Here is a 17619-nt window from a genome sequence, read left to right as displayed (position 1 = left end):
ATTAAAGTACCAAGCTCCACTTTATCTCCTTCAGAATTTTTTAAGGGAATCAGAGATAACAAAGCAATCTGCTTCTACCTTTAATGATATGGATGCCAGCTAAGCCATTAAGAGCACAAACCAGTTGCCGATGTGCTTCTTCACATTCAGTTCGACATTTCTTTTGCAGTGAGGTCAGCAACTCTTCCATGGTCATGGTACTGAAAGAAATAGCAGGTTGGTCAAACTTAGACAGAAAACACTCAGGTTATGTCTTCAGTGGTAGTAGTATGGCAAGCAAAAATAAACTACATGAATCCTGGCGGGGGAGTGAGGAAAGGAGACCTGTTAATTCAGAGGATATGACTCAATGGCTAGAGCTCACAGGGTATCCTTCACATGACCTCAAGGTTGGGGTTACTTCCTACAATAAAGCTTTACTAATTTTGCTGGGTAACAATAATAAGTGTAAGCTTCATTGACTCAGTTCTGATTCTCTGGTCCACTATGGAGGTATCGGGGAAAAAAAATTTTTTTTAACTCACATTTGTACACACGTATACAGAAACTATGAGCCAAATATCTTGCCTATTCTGGGAATGGCTCACGGAAGCAGTAGACAGGATCATCATAGAAAACAATATATCACGATCAATGCCCACAAAGGAGCATCTACCAAAATATTTCTTTTTTGCCCTGTGTTCAAAAAAAAAAGCCAATATATTTCCAATCTACTATTATATCTAAGCTATAATAGATCAGAAATGTTTCCTCTTCAAAATCAACAAAATTTAAAGTGGCACTTGGTACATTCAATAGAAAACATGTATATTTAAGATTATTCAGTTACTTCCTTGGAAGTCATATTCAGCCACGGTTAAAGGAATACTGTATTTCTGGTTTTATTATAAATATTTCCTCTTAAAAGCAAAAGGAAGGGGGAGGAGCCAAGATGGTGGCTGAAAAGCAGGGACTAGCGTGAGCTCCCCACCGAGTCCCTCCAAAAACCTATAAAAAATGGCTCTGAACCAATTCTAGAACTGCAGAACCCACAAAAGAGCAGAGGGAAGCAGGGCTCCAGCCCAGGACAGAATGGATGGTCTCTGGGTGAGGTCTATCCTGCATGGAGCTGGGAGCAGAGCAGAGCCCAGCATGGGCGGTGCAGTCCAACCACACCAGGAGCTGGGCAGAGCAGGCCCTAGTGCTCTGAATCAGTGAGCTGCAGCAGTTACCAGACTTCTCAACACACAAACACCAAAGACAACAGAGAAGGTTAGTGGGAAAAGCTGCAGGAGTGGAAGGAGTCCTTGGTTCGGCTACCACCCCAGGGGCAGCGGAGGTGGGGTAGCTACAGAACTACAGCTGCTGTTGCTTCCGGCCCCAGGCCCACCTGGTGAGAGGAATTAAGTGGCGGATCAGAGCAGGACTGAAGAGCCTGCTGAAGATCTAAGTCCAGTCCGGGTTGGGGGTTCTTGGGGAAGGAGGAGTGCTGGTGTGGCAGAGCTGGCACATCCCACCAAGCTTGGAACATAGAACTCTTTAGTCTACAAGCAGTCATACCCTGCTGAAAAACTCAAGGGTCAAGTTAGTTGGTTGGGAATATGGCCAGGCAGCGAAAACACACCCAGATTCAGTCTCAGACTTTGGAATCTTACTTTGGTGACAAAGAAGACCAAAACATACAGCCTAAAGAAGTCAACAAAGTCAAAAAGCCTACAACAAAAGCCTCCAAGAAAAACATGAACTGGTCTCAGGCCATGGAAGAGCTCAAAAAGGATTTGGAAAAGCAAGTTAGAGAAGTAGAGGAAAAATTGGGAAGAGAAATGAGAAGGATGCAAGAAAACCATGAAAAACAAGTCAATGACTTGCTAAAGGAGACCCAAAAAAATGCTGAAAAAATACACTGAAGAAAACAACACCTTAAAAAATAGACTAACTCAAATGGCAAAAGAACCCTAAAAAGCCAATGAGGAGAAGAATGCCTTGAAAGGCAAAATTAGCCAAATGGAAAAGGAGGTCCAAAAGACCAATGAAGAAAATACTACCTTATAAATTAGATTGGAGCAAGTGGAAGCTAGTGACTTGATGAGAAATCAAGATATTATAAAACAGAACCGAAGGAATGAAAAAATGGAAGACAATGTAAAATATCTCATTGGAAAAACCACTGACCTGGAAAATAGATCCAGGAGAGATAATTTAAAAATTATTAGACTACCTGAAAGCCATGATCAAAAAAAGAGCCTAGATATCATCTTTCAAGAAATTATGAAGGAGAACTGCCCTGATATTCTAGAGCCACAGGGCAAAATAGAAATTGTAATCAAAAACAAACACTTTCGGAAGGGGACAAGGTCAAGGGAGAAAATTCAATAAAGGGGGACAGGTTAGGAAGGAGCAAAATATAGTGAGTCTTTCACAACACGAGTATTTTGGAAGGGTTGTATATAATGATACGCATATGGCCTATGTTGAATTGCTTGACTTCTTAGGGAGGGTGGGTGGGAAGGGAAGAGGGGAGAGAATTTGGAACTCAAAGTTTTAAAAACAGATGTTTAAATACAACAAAAAAAAGTTTTCGCATGTAACTAGAAAATAAGATACACAGGCAATGGGGAGTAGAAATTTATCTTGCCCTACAGGAGAAGAAGGGAAAAGGGGATCGGAGGGGAATGGGGTGACAGAAGGGAGTGCTGACTGGGGAACAGGGCAACCAGAATATACGCCATCTTGGAGTGGGGGGGGAGGGTAGAAATGGGATAGAAATGGGGAGAAAATTTGTAATTCAAACTCTTGTGAAAATGAATGCTGAAAACTAAATATATTAAATAAAAAAAATGTGGAAAAGGTTATTTGGAGGGGAATATTGGGAGAGTTCAGCTGGGTTGCTGCTTTCACTGTGCAATCTAATTGTTACACTACTCTTTTTTTTTCCTTTTGGAAAATATTTTATTTCTCCAATTAAATGTAAAACAGTTTTTACATTTTAAAAAAAAATTTGAGTTTCAAAATCTCTCCCTCCTTCTATCCCATATCATTGAGAAGGCGTTTTGATATATATGTTATACATGTGTTATTGTGCAAAATATTTCCATATTAGTCATGCAAAAGAAAACACAGACTCCCTCCCCAAAAAGTAACCCAAGAAAAATAAAGTAAAAAAAAAACCAAAGGGAAAAAGGCATATTCTTTGAACTACTACTACTACTACTACCATTGGGAGCCTATTAAATTCTCTGGAGTGAAAATCACAATATTTGTATGCTACTTGGCAACTTCACAGGGCTCAAGAGCATCACCAAGCAAGAACCAGTATGGAAATCTAGAGAACATGAAGGGTTTCCTACACTTGACAGAAACATGAAATTCGTAAATAGCAAATTCATAAATAGTAGAAAGAGGGGAGAAGTAGAAAGTAGATAATTGTCACGAAAGCAGAAAAAGAACTATTTAGACTTGGGATTGAACTCAGTTCTCTGAACAGAAGGTAATATGACAGAGTAGACAAGTCCTGGATTTGGATTCCAAGGAGCAGTATTGGAATCCTGGCCTTCTTATCTATTACTTAGGGGACACTGCTGAAAATGACTTCCCTTCTGTCTCAGGATCATCATCTGCAAAATAATGTGTGAGGACTGGATGATTTATAATGTCTATACCAGCTCCAAATCCTATTAACCTTGGTTTATGTTTTTTTTTTTTTTTGAAACACAACATGTAGGAGAAGGAAAGTTAATTTTTTTTTACTTTATTTATTTAATATATTTAGTTTTCAGCATTCATTTTCACAAAAGTTTGAATTACAAATTTTCTCCCCATTTCTACCCTCCCCCCCACTCCAAGATGGCTTATATTCTGCTTGCCCCATTCCCCAGTAAGCCCTCCCTTCTGTCACCCCACTCGCCTCCCATCCCCCTTTCCCTTCTTCTCTTGTAGGGAAAGATAAATTTCTATGCCCCATTGCCTGTGTATCTTATTTCCTAGTTGCATGCAAAACCTTTTTTTGTTTTTCAACATGTTTTTAAAACTTTCAGTTCCAAATTCTCTCCCCTCTTCTCTCTCCACCCACCCTCCCTAAGAAGGCAAGCAAGTCAACATAGGCCACATGCGTATCATTATGTAAAACCCTCCCACAATACTCATGTTGTGAAAGATTAACTATGTTTTGCTCCTTCCTAACCTATCCCCCTTTATTGAATTTTCTTCCTTGACCCTGACCCTTTTTGAAATTATTTGTTTTTGATTACCTCCTCCCCTTGTCTGCCTTCCCTTCTATCATCCCCCCTTTTTTTATCTTCTTCCTCCTTCTTTCCTGTGGGGTAAGATACCCAATTGAGTGTGTATGGTATTCCCTCCTCAGCTCAAATCTGATGAGAGCAAGATTTACTCATTCTTCCTCACCTGCCCCCTCTTCCCTTCCTACAGAACTGCTTTTTCTTGTCACTTTTATGCAAGATAATTTACCCCATTCTATCTTTCTCCCTCTCTCAATATATTCCTCTCTTATCCCTTAATTTGATTTTATTTTTTTAGATATTCAACTCACCCTGTGCCTTCAGCTACTATGATACTGAGGTCTCATGAATCACACACATCATCTTTCCATGTAGAAATGTAAACAAAACAGTTCAACTTTAGTAAATCCCTTATGATTTCTCTTTCTTGTTTACCTTTTCATGCTTCTCTTGATTCTTGTGTTTGAAAGTCAAATTTTCTATTCAGTTGTGGTCTTTTCACTGAGAAAGCTTGAAAGTCCTCTATTTTATTCAAAGTCCATATTTTGCCTTGGAGCATGATACTCAGTTTTGCTGGGTAGGTGATTCTTGGTTTTAATCCTAGCTCCACTGACCTCAGGAATATCGTATTCCAAGCCCTTCGATTTCTTATAATGTAGAAGCTGCCAGATCTTGGGTTATTCTGATTGTGTTTCCACAATACTCAAATTGTTTCTTTCTGGCTGCTTGCAGTATTTTCTCCTTGAATAAGGAGCTCTGGAATTTGGCAACAATATTCCTAGGAGATTTCTTTTTGGACTCTATTTGAGGAGGCGATCGATGTATTCTTTCAATTTCTATTTTGCCCTGTGGCTCTTGAATATCAGGGCAGTTCTCCTTCATAATTTCTTGAAAGATGATATCTAGGCTCTTTTTTCATCATGGCTTTCAGGTAGTCTAATAATTTTTAAATTATCTCTCCTGGACCTATTTTCCAGGTCAGTGGTTTTTCCAATGAGATATTTCACATTGTCTTTCAATTTTTCATTCCTTTGGTTCTGTTTTATAGTATCTTGATTTCTCATCAAGTCACTAGCTTCCACTTGCTCCAATCTAATTTATAAGGTAGTATTTTCTTCAGTGGTCTTTTGGACCTCCTTTTCCATTTGGCTAATTCTGCCTTCCAAGGCATTCTTCTCATTGGCTTTTTGGAGCTCTTTTGCCATTTGAGTTAGTCTATTTTTTAAGGTGTTGTTTTCTTCAATATTTTTTTCAGTATATTTTGGGTCTCCTTTAGCAAGTCATTGACTTGTTTTTCATGGTTTTCTCACATCATTCTCATTTCTCATCCCAATTTTTCCTCTACTTCTCTTAACTTGCTTTTCCAAATCCTTTTTGAGCTCTTCTATGGCCTGAGACCAGTTCATGTTTTTCTTGGAGGCTTTTGACGTAGGCTCTTTGACTTTGTTGACTTCTTCAGGCTGTATGTTTTGGTCTTCTTTGTCACCAAGGAAAGATTCCAAAGTCTGAGACTGAATCTGAGTCCGTTTTTGCTGTCTGGTCATGTTCCCAGCCAACTTACTCGACCCTTGAGTTTTTCAGCAGGGTATGACTGCTTGTAAAGAGTACTTTGTTCCAAGCTTGAGGGGATGTGCCGTTGATTTCTGAGCTATTTCTATATAGCCAGCTCTGTCACACCAGCACTCCTCCTTCCCCAAGAACCGCCAACCCGGACCTGACGCAAATCTTAAGCAGGCTCTGCACTACTGCTCTGACCTGCCACTTAATTCCTCCCACTAGGTGGGCCTAGGGCCAGAAGCAACTGCAGCTGTAGTTCTGTAGCTGCACCTCCTCTGCTATCCCCGGGGCGGTGGCTAAACCGCGAACTCTTCTCACTGTCCCCCACAGCTTTTCCCACTAATCTCTGTTGTCTTTGGTGTTTGTGGGTTGAGAAGTCTGGTAACTGCCACAGCTCACTGATTCAGGGTGCTAGGGCCTGTTTCGCCTGGCTCCTGGTCTGCTTGGTCCTGAGGCTGCTGCCCACGCTGGGCTCCTCACCCCTCCGCTCCATGCGCGAAGACCTCACCTAGTGACCATCCAGGCTGTCCTGAGCTGGATCCCTGCTTCCCTCTGCTATTTTTTAGGTTCTGCAGTTCTAGAATTTGTTCAGAGCAATTTTTTATAGGTTTTTGGAGGGACCTGGCAGGGAGCTCACGCAAGTCCCTGCTTTTCAGCTGCCATCTTGGCCGAAAAAGTTAATTTTTGAAGGACAACAAAATAATGACTCACCAGGAAGTTCCAGGGGAGAAATGTCTTAAGAGACAAATACAGAAGAATTTCTGTAAAAATACAAGTAGGGGGTACTCAAAAACTCCCAACCCCCTTTTATATGATAAGTATAGTTGTAATGCTGTACTAGTACAATAGATAGGTACTCAGCACTACATAACCAAGAAGTAGTAACTGGCAATGAATCTCAATACTGCCATTGATTTTTCTTGCAACCCAGGAAAAGTTATCTTTCTTGTAGTCCTAGTTCCCTAATTTACGGTGCTATTTGTATATACAAATCTGGGTATATCTATGTAGATATGTGTGATGCCAACGTTTGATGCTAAAGGTCAGTAAGGAAGAGTCTATTTTGTACTTTTTCCCCCAGAGTGATCACTTTAATGAATCAATGTTATTTAACTATTTTCAATAACAGGATAAAGGAATTATAAGTAAAACCTTTTTTGTAGTGGTAAGAATTCTCCTCGAACAGCCTGTGGATGGCAGCAAGCCTGTCTGAGTCTCAACAGCGGGTAGAGAATAGACGTGACGGTCCTCCTGTCCAGGCTGCTGAGTTTCAGAGCCCAATCAGATATCTTTCTAAGTTTTGCCAGGGCATCCTGACAACACACCTCATGCTGACGGTGATAGAAATGTCTTTCCACTGGAGAAAAGTGAAGCCAGTGAATATCTTCTGTCTGTGGGGGAATCTGGATCTGAGAATGAAAAGTGAACAAGATACTCCATGGAACATTTTTTCTCTACAAGGATACTGAGTGTTGTAGTTTTAAATATCCTTAAAAGAAAAGTAAAAATTTTACTGACTTGGTCAATTACATCCTTCTTTGCAGACCTCCACATTATCTTGGCAATAAGGTCATAGAGAGGTTGAGGATTTTTCCTGCAGTAAGGACGATATAGGAGTTGATCCCACCAGTGTTTGACCCAATATGGATCAACACCAAGGAACAGCACTAACCCATAGAGATCTAAGAAGAAAGGAAAAGAACAAGGTCATCTGTTTCAAGGTTTCTTTGTTATTTTTTAGAAATACTGCTTTCAATGGAAGTTGTTTTTAAATAAAATTGTTTATCATTAGTTACACAGGGCACAAACTTTTCAAGGAATTAAAATGCATATTAGACAAGGGCTTAGGGAGCTTACACTATAGGAGTACAAGTTCAATACGGTATATGGTTATATATATGATATGCTAGAAAATTTCCACGTATCATCCTATAGATCCTAGGACCACAGCAGAAAGACAAATTCAACACCTATTTAATCCAGAAGGCTAAGATTCCCCTAAGATGTAAAGTCAGAGGCACACTTGCTAGAGACACACGAAACTCTATTGTTGAATGAATGAATGGTCTGAAACTAAAACAAAAATCATATATACAACACGTCTGCTGGATCAAAAAAAGGCCAAGTAAATAGATGGATAAGGATGGTTCACAGAAAAAATTCTGCCTCTCATTTTAAAGATTCAAGCTAAAAACTATTAAAAGAATTGTTGGTAGCTGGTACTGGTTTTAATTTCCTTACTGGTACCAAAGAAATCGAGTAATAGTTAAGATAATGAGTCCTGAAACAAGTTATTCTAAAGCCAATATCCTAAAAAATTAAGAAAAAACTAAAGCTGAGTGAACATCAACAGAAATTCACCCAGGCCACATTACGGAGCACACATCCTGAGGGGGAAAGGAGCATTTCTGCCTTACTTGTAGTTTCCAAATGTTCTTCAAGGAGAAATAATCATCCATATAAATCATTTGGCAATCACATGATAGTAGATTACACATACTATGATTCTTAATTTTCAAATATCTGAAAATTCTGATGCTGTCATAATGAACAGGCAAGGGATTAAAGTTGGGCTTTTTAACAACACATGTTTATAATTTGCTTCTTTAACCAGACTGTAATATTCTGGAGAGCAGAATATGGGTCCTACATATCTTTGTACTCTGCTTCCCCCAATACAGTGCCTTGAACATAGCAGGCATTCAACACAGATCTATTTCCTTAGTTGCTTAATTCGAAAAATCTATTGCCTTGTTGCTTTATTTCATAAGCAGAAATTGGCAAAACTACAGACACTTTCCTAGTAGAGGCTATATTTTAACAAACATTTCTATAGTACTACTAGATGATGAACGGAAAAATGTGAGGGAAATGGTTAAAAAATACATTGATAAAAAAACAAAACAAAAGACCACAGCAAGCTTCTTTACTTCCTGGAGTAGTTGTAGAGATTCTGTTCTCATTTCCCATGAACAAGTTACTGAAGGTAATGTCACATCTGTGTCTATTACAATACTGTCTGTTTCTGCCAAAACCTTTATGAACTTTTCCATTTACATATCATTTCAGTTTTCATCTCATGTGGCTTAGGGCAGGGGTCTCAACCTGCAAAACCCCTAAGTGTAGTCCAGCCAGATTAAAATGTAATTGGGAAAGGGTTAATAAAATAAATAAAAATACAAAACCATTTAGATAATGTTAATTTTTGGTTTTCTAAGTCAATATGCAGCTCCATTTCAATTCGAGTTTGACACCACTACCATAGAGAATAAGCAACCATTCTCTCTAACCTGAAGGTGTCTTGTAAGGGATTTTAAAAACACTGAAGGCCAAGATGGTCATATCATCAAAGGTTCTACACTCAGATTGAAATAATTCATCTAGTAAGATTATATAGAAGTTAATCTTTAGGATGCTTTCTGAAAATCTAATTACATGTGAATTAAGGAAAACTAAAAATGTGATCTAAAAATTAAACTTCCATAATAATTTTCCTATATAAAGACTGTGATTTATGACTCAAACATTAGTTTAAATTTCTGAATTCAATATTACAGAAAACAAAGTTTGAAAAAATTTAATAAACAGAGATTATTTCTAAATATAAAATTATATATTACCCTGGTAAACTTTAGCTATTTCAAACATTTGCAATTTTGACATTTTATGGTTAGCGAACAGTTTCTTAAATTTCGGCTTTTAAAAACCCTGGTATTAGCCTTTAAATAAATACATTCAAGTTGTCCATATAAATCATGTGTTTTTTTTTCTTTGCAACAAGGTTGCTCTAAAATTGATCCTCATGTATTGGCTTTCAAGTTCTACTTTATGAATGCATTCAATGTTTTCAAGTTACAGTAATTGATATTCACAATTTTATTTTAATAAAATTACATGGAGAGCGGCTATTCACTATACAAAGACCACTGACTAGGAGATGGAAGGCTCTTTAAAGGTCATTTAGTCTGAACTCATATTTTGATTCTATCATTCCTACTAGTTATCATCCTATATTATCCTATATCTCTCCTCCTCTTCTTGACTAAATTTCTTGATAAAGCCATCTACACTGGGTGCCTCCACTTCCTCTCTTCTTACTCATTTTTAAAACTTCTACAATCTGGCATCTGACTTCATCACTGGTCTATAACTCCTCTTGCCAAAGTTACCAATGATTTTCAATTGACAAATACAACGGCCTTTTTTCAATCCCCATCCTTCTCTAAAACTTCTTGGTGTTGTTGATCACCCTCTTCTCCTGGGTACTCTCTCCTCTCTAGGTTTTTGTGACACTGCTTTCTCCTGGTTCTCCTTCTTCTTGTCTGATTGCTCCTTCTCAGTATCCTTTGCTAGATCTTCATTCCAGGTTATGCCAGTTATGAGACTATATGAGACTTCTCCAAGATTCTGTCCTGGGCTTTCTCTTCTTTTTCCTCTACATTTTCACTTCATGATCTCATCAACTCCCATTGGTTCAGCTATCTTCTCTATGCAAATGATTCCCAGATCTATATATCTATCCCTAATATCTCTATCATCCTTCATTGCCAATTACTTGTTGGGTATCTCGAACCGGATATCTGGCAGACATTTCAAATTCAACACATGCAAAACAAAACTCATTATCTATTCCTCCCAAACCATCTTTATCTTCCCAACTTTCCTATTAGTGTAGAAAGTCAGTTCCAGTTGGGAAACGTAGCTACCCCACCCCTCCCTCCTTCCTTCCTTCCTTCCCTCCTCTCCCTCTGTCCATGCAGTGTATCATGCCTTTACCTGCCAAAGGAATGTAAATTCTGATCACTGAAACCTCGAAAGGTATCTTGGGGTCTACCAGCTAGATTTCTTTCTTAAGAACCATGCCTTAAACCCAAATTACTCAGGCTCTCATTGCCCAACAACAGGTCCCAGTTCAAGCCTCACTTGGTCATTGTTTGGGCCCTGAAGGTTAAGAGCTAGTGTAAATAGCAATTATTTCTGTTTTGGCCAGAAACTCTGAAGGTTTTCCTCTCCCAGATTGACTTTTTTTTTTGACTAGGTAAAACAGGCTATTTTTTGCCTCACGTCTTACCTAGTCTTAATCACTGAATGAGTGTTGCCTCAGTGAAACTGAGACCTGGGAAAGGCCTTAACTTAAAAAGGCCAAGATCTCCCACTGTATCTGAGGCCATCTACAGTCCTCCTGATCTCAATTTTGCCAATGGACCCAGAGAGCTCTGTAGGAGAGAGTGAGGCTGGTGACTTTGTTGGTGACTCCCTCACTTAAATCCAATTCACTTGCAAATCATGCCATCACCTTTTTGAAACCAAGGTCCTCTTTAAGAAGGAATAACAAAAAACAACAACCATCCTCCTAATTACTCAGGCTTGAAATCTTCATTCCAATTCATTTTCTACTCACCTGTCAAAATGATTTTCATAAATTGCAGGTCTGATCATGTCACCCCACTTACTCAAAAACAACAACAACCCACCTTACTCAATAAACTATATAGTCCCTCTACAAAGTCTATAATTCAACTACAATGGCCTGGTTAATGTTCTTCCCACAATAACTTTCCATTTTCTGACTCTATGCACTTGTGGTGGCTATCCTGCATACCTAGTATGCTCCCTCCCCTCACATCTATATCCTGGCTTTTCTGGCTTCTTTAAAGAATCAGTTCAAATCTCACCTTTGACAAGTTTTTATCAGTCCCCTGGCTGCTAGTTCCTTTCTTCTAAGATTACTTTCTATTTATATTGCATATTATTTCATATATACATATATACACACACACACACGCACACACACACATATATACACACACATATGTGTGTGTATACACACACACATATATATATGTGTGTGTATATATATATATATATATATATATATATATATATATATATATAGTTATTTGCATGCTGTCTTTCTCATTAGAACGTGAGTCCCTTGAGTATTGTAGTCATATTTTTACTTTTTTTTTTGTATCTCCAGCACTTAAGTGTCTGTCTGGCACTCAGAAAGTGCTTAAATCAGGCTTACTGACTGACTGAGATGAAGAACTAAAGGCCCAGGGAAGTTAAATTATTTTCCCAAAGTGATACATACTTGATGTTCGAGCCAGGATACAAAGCCAGGTAACCTGACTATATACATACAATGCTCTTTCTAATATACAAACATACTTTCTGCCCAGAAATATATTCTAGAAAAGCAGTTTACTACAAATACTAGTTATAACATTACCAGCTACATTTAAACATTTTAAACTTTTTAAAGGGCTTTTTCCATATCTAATATCCCTTCTAACTTTTAATCTCTTATCTCATAATGTATATTTCCTCTATCCTTACAACAAACAAGATTAGCAATTATAACCGCTTCTGGCTAATGTAAGAAACTGGAAAGCAGTTTTGTTCATGCTAGGGAAGTCTACCCAAAGGAATGCCCAAATTGATAATAGATCTGGTCACCATAAGTCGTGCACACGATCCCACGTGAGCAAGATCTGTGAGTCCTCTAGAGGGCAAAAGCGGTGAGCAGCCCCGGGTGACCTGAGGTTGGGGCAAGAGCGGTGAGCCTCCTTTTCGGAAAATGAGAGCAAGACCTTGTGAGCCTCAGCCCGCTCACTTAGGCAAGATTGGTGAGCCCTCCTTCTGAGAAAAGGAAAGCAAGAACTTGTGAGCCATAGGGAGAAGTCAGTCTAAGATGGGTGGGGCAAGATCAGTAAGCTTTCTTTCAGACAGCAAGAACTTGTAGGCCTCAGACCTGAATAGCCCACTAGGGGCCAGACTAGCTAATTTGGAGTTACAAAAGTACAAAGGGAAAGACAAGAGAAAAGAAAAATACTGGCAATGTCTAATTTTTGCAGTGGATTTCTAAGAATCCTCTTTGTGTTTTGGGATTCTCCCTGTCATTTTCTGTCTGTATCTGTTCTGTGCTTGTGTGGAGTGAGTGTGTAATCTGACACCCTTTAAGGTCTACTATCTCTGTCCTTCTCTCCCTCCCTCCCTGACTCCAGTCTCTTCAGAGGAGCGGATGGGCGGGGGGGTGGGGTGGGGTGGGGGGGAGAAATACTTTATTGTTGGCTATATGATGGAAAAGGCAAGTTGAAGAGGGTAAGAGAAGTGTCAGGTCAGAACCAGAAAGAAATAAAGTATGTGCAGTTTTAAAGGGGCTTTAATCAAAGTCCACCGGAAGGGATAAGTAAAAGCAAGAAAGTTTAAGCATGTAGGAGAGAACAGCATGTGTAGAAAGTGTAAGGAAGGTATACTCTATTTGAGTAGAGGTTTTGAAAGTAAAAAGGTTTGGAAATTCTTGAAGAGTTGTTGGAAAATATTATCTTCCTCCCTCCCGCATTCCAGCTTTGGCCAAGCTGGAATACCAGACTAGAAGTTGAATTGTGAAAAGCCAGCATGATTTAGAACTGGTAAGGAATCAGAGCAAACACAGCCTGCCCAGAGGAAGAGAGGGCTGATAAAGAGAAGAAAGCTGAGAGCTCTGAATTAAGGTTTGATTAGGTCCTAAAGGTTCAAAAAAAAAATCTGTTTGCATTGACTCAGTGTATCTAACATCAAGCAAAGTGTTTTAAAACTGTAGAAGTAGGGGCAGCTAGATGGTGCAGTGAGTAGAGCACTGGCCCTGGAGTCAGGAGGACCTGAGTTCAAATCTGGACTCAGACACTTGACACATGTACTAGCTGTGTGACCTTGGGCAAGTCACTTAACCCCGACTGCCCTGCCAGAAAGCAAAAAAAAAAAAACTGTAGAAGTAAAGGGGTCTTCTGTATGATAACTGGATAATTACTTTAAAGGTTCAGTGGTCTGTTTAGAATGTGATTAAACTGTTTTAAGGTAAAAAGCAGCTGGAAAAGAAGCTTGGTAAGTATAACTTTTTTTTCATTTATTTGAAATGTCTGAGGTAGTCTGGGTCAAGATTAGGAAAGAGACTGAAATTGGAGTGAGAATACAGAGGGTAAAATGTTTCAGTAAAGATTGGGAAAGAGATAGAAGCTGGAGATAAGGGAATGTGAATAGCTAAGTGCACATTGTTCTGGGCCCATGTGCTCTGGAGAGTCCTAGGCTTTTTGCTTGGAAGGGAGGTAGTCACACCTCCTTCAAATTCCTTAGGCTTTTTGTTAATTCAAACTTTTTTGGTAAAAACTCAGAAGAATCAGAGGAAAGAACTGGAATGCCTAAGGTGGGGCTTGGTGAAAGCTGAGGCTCCAACTTCAAATCTGGTTGAATTATAAAAGCAAAGTAAAGTTTAAAATGCAGGCAGGATTTCTAAGGGCTGCAGCTAGGGAAACAAACAAAACTTAAGACTCTTTTCCTTGTGATTTCTGGTCTGGTCAACCTGGAATTACAGTAGAAACAGATAAGCAAGAACATTTTAGCAGATTCTAGGATTAATCATTAAAAAGTTTGGAAAGTGATTAGGAACTCACTGGTGCTAAAACACACCACCCCCCCATTGCTCCCCAGAGTTAAGAGGGTATCTCAGTGTGGGAATTTTTAACAACCCTAAGGGTTCCTTTTTCAGTCATCCCCAGATCAGATTAAGAAAAGAAAATGCTGAAGAACTGTAGGGAAAATTTAAATCACCCTTCCCTACCTGGCAAAAGGAGGGGAGGGCAGCAATACACAGACTGGCAGTAGCTCTGTGCCCCTGGGCACTTTGTAGCCCACCCTTCTAGGAAAAGCTTGGAAATGTCACCCAGATCCTATACATTCTGCCCACCCTGTCCCAGCAGCTGTAAGCCACCCCAAGCTCAGTAAATTCTGCAGTTGTGGGGGAAGGGAGAGGTAGATGGATTGGGTCTGTGGCTAGCATTCCCTAAGCCCTGCTTCGAAGGATTATCACCACCGGGATGCCGGCTTCTGCTTTTGGTAAACTCCATACTTCTCTGTTCCAGTTGCAAAAATGTATTTTATCTCTGTTTGACCCACTTCCTGATTTGTGAAGGGAAAATAATAATGGCTGTTATGGGATCATAATGATTGTAAAATGCTTAACAACATGACTGGTATATGTCACACACAACATTATTATCATCTCTTTCTAATTTAATGTAATTGTTAACTTTGAAGTAGTTTTTAAATACCAAAGGTAATAAGTTGAATAATTTCTATATGTGGTAATCTGGAAATGCAACTGATGTCATCTGAAATTTATTGTTCCTCTATTTCTAAAATTCTCTTAGATTGTGAAATTTAGGAAGCCCACTCTGTGGTAGAAATAGTATTATAGCAATTTTAATCTGATTTTGATATACATTAATTGAGTTTAAAAAGAAAAAAATAGGTGTGTGATTTTCAAGTCTGTTTCATCTAAGGAAAGACTTGGTAAACTTTGTTATTCTTATTTTATTTTATCAAGAAGTTCTGTAGGTACAATGCTAAATCTATGAAGGATAATATTCTTTCTAAATATTAATGGGAGTAATTAGACAAAAGGAAAAAGAAGTTTGTGAAATAAGAATGCAAATGCAATGCTGAGTCATAATCCCATAGACTAATTAAGGCTGGGATTTGAAGTTACTTTGTATCTATGTGGAATAAGGTCCTTAAATGTTTCAAAGTGAGGTAAGAGCAATTGGGTATTAAGACAAATGGTGTAACTAATTACTGGAATTAAATCAGACATTTTCAGTTTGGGGAAAATAATTTCAGGGTTCCTTAAAGAGAGATAAGTTGTAGAATATTTTTGCATTGATAGGAAACGTTAACGTGGTTGTTTGGATGTGAATTCATTCCATGGTTTAAAACGTAAAGACAGAGTTAGTATTTGAACCTATCATATTTATATGGTTCAATTCTTAAAGAATATCTCATTCTTTCAGATCAGGCATAGTTAGAAGAGAACAGAAAAGCCTGGGAAACTGATGCAAATGTGTTAGAGCAATAACTTATGATCTTAATGGGAACATTTTATGAATAAGGGAGGAAATGCATACAAGCTATTTAGGGCTCGCTTTGCCGATGTTCTTTAAGCAATGTGAGATTATAGTCAAATCTTAAACTGATTATTGGAACCTGCTATTCAAAGACTTAATGGGACTCTCAACTGACTGTCTAACTCCAGGTGTGAATATCAAGGAAGGCTGTCTGAGCCATTAATCCATGATGCCAGCAGCCCTGTGAGGGGCAAGTATGAACTGCAGGTATGATTTCATGGGAAAGTTGAGAGAGAAACTGTTCAACCTGTGCTGAGGTGGGACCCTCTTGACCTGACCCCTTAACTGAAACCTGGCAGACTTTAAGCCTGGCTCAATGCAGCTTACAGTTTTACATAGCTTCTGTCTGGATTTGACATGAAGTTGCAGAAATGTTCCCTTAATATAAGTTAAGTCCCTAATCTCCTAGCGGCAATTTTCTCTAATCAGGTTTTGTAAGTACAGTAGGTTACTACACAACTGGGACTAGTGTTTCTGTGTGTGTTCATGTATAAGTTAGGGTCGTTTAATTCTTGGTAATGGCATGGAGACAATTAGGTCAAGGGCTTGTGAGAATACTATTTTGTTATCTGGTTAATATCATGCATGTCTAAAGCTTTGTTATAATTAGTAATGTTAAAAGAACAATGGTTTGTGGTTTATTTTCTAAATGCCATCAAAGAAACATGGCATGACCAATAGGTTAAGATTTTATATGTACTGTGTTAAAAATTGATTATTTAATGTATTTATATATGTACTGGAATCTGTTGTTAATTCCTTAGTGATATCTCATCCTCCTGGTGAGGAAATTAATAATGGGTTAATGTGAAGTATAAAAAACTAGGTTCTAATGTGAGTTTCTCAAACATGACCATTGGTCAAGGTTCCAATTTTGAATTTGTAAAAAAATGATCAGGGTATAAGGATTAGAAATGGTAACTTAAAATTGTGCTGGGGGGGGGGGCGCAGAGCAAAGATGGTGGCTGGAAAGCAGGTACTTGCGTGAGCTCCCCGCCAGGTCCCTCCAAAAACCTATAAAAAATGGCTCTGAACAAATTCTAAGACTGCAGAACCCACAAAACAGCAGAGGGAAGCAGGGCTCCAGCCCAGGACAGCCTGGATGGTCCCTGGATGAGGTCTATCCCCCACGGAGCTGGGAGCAGAGCCCAGCGTGGATGGCAGCAGGACCAACCAGACCAGGAGCCAGGCGAAACAGGCCCTAGCGCCCTGAATCAGTCAGCTGTGGCAGTTACCAGACTTCTCAACCCACAAACACCAAAGACAACAGAGAAGGTTAGTGGGAAAAGCTGTGGGGGACCCAGTGAAAGGAGTTCATGGTTCAGCCACTGCCCCAGGGGCAGTGGGAGTGGTGCAGCTATGGAACTACAGCTGCAGTTGCTTCTGGCCCCAGGCCCACCTGATGGGAGAAATTAAGTGGCGAATCAGAGCAGGAGGGCACGGCCTGCTTAAGATCTGGGTCAGGTCCAGGTTGGTGGTTCTTGGGGGAGAAGGAGTGCTGGTGTGGCAGAACTGGCTGTATAGAAATAGCTCTGAAAACAACAGCGCAATCCCTTAAGCTTGGAACAAAGTAACTCTTTACCCTACAAGCAGTCATACCCTGCTGAAAAACTCAAGGGTCAAGTAAGTTGGCTGGGAACATGGCCAGACAGCAAAAACGGACTCAGATTCAGTCTCAGACTTTGGAATCTTTCTTTGGTGACAAAGAAGACCAAACCATACAGCTAGAAGAAGTCAACAAAGTCAAAGGACCTACATCAAAAGCCTCCAAGAAAAACATGAACTGGTCTCAGGCCATGGAAAAGCTCAAAAAGGATTTGGAAAATCAAGTTAGAGAAGTAAAGGAAAAATTGGGACAAGAAATGAGAAGGATGAGAGAAAACCATGAAGAACAAGTCAATGACTTG

General features: G+C 39.3%; 1 protein-coding gene across 1 annotated transcript in view; it reads right to left on the bottom strand.

Annotated features, from left to right (window-relative positions):
* The window catches only part of SHPRH (SNF2 histone linker PHD RING helicase), a 133064-nt gene that overhangs the window by 65949 nt on the left and 49496 nt on the right, over positions 1-17619 (bottom strand). The window contains exons 12-14 of the mRNA XM_036766257.1: positions 7290-7453; positions 6924-7180; positions 79-200 (exon numbers count right to left, since the gene is read on the bottom strand). Coding sequence (XP_036622152.1) covers positions 79-200; positions 6924-7180; positions 7290-7453 — 543 coding nt within the window. The remainder of the gene's footprint in view (positions 1-78; positions 201-6923; positions 7181-7289; positions 7454-17619) is intronic.

This window comes from Trichosurus vulpecula, chromosome 7 (genome assembly GCF_011100635.1).
Source record: "Trichosurus vulpecula isolate mTriVul1 chromosome 7, mTriVul1.pri, whole genome shotgun sequence".
In the NCBI taxonomy this organism is placed as follows: domain Eukaryota; kingdom Metazoa; phylum Chordata; class Mammalia; order Diprotodontia; family Phalangeridae; genus Trichosurus; species Trichosurus vulpecula.
Note: the sequence above shows the minus strand (reverse complement) of the source record. Positions and strands in the feature narration are given on the sequence as shown.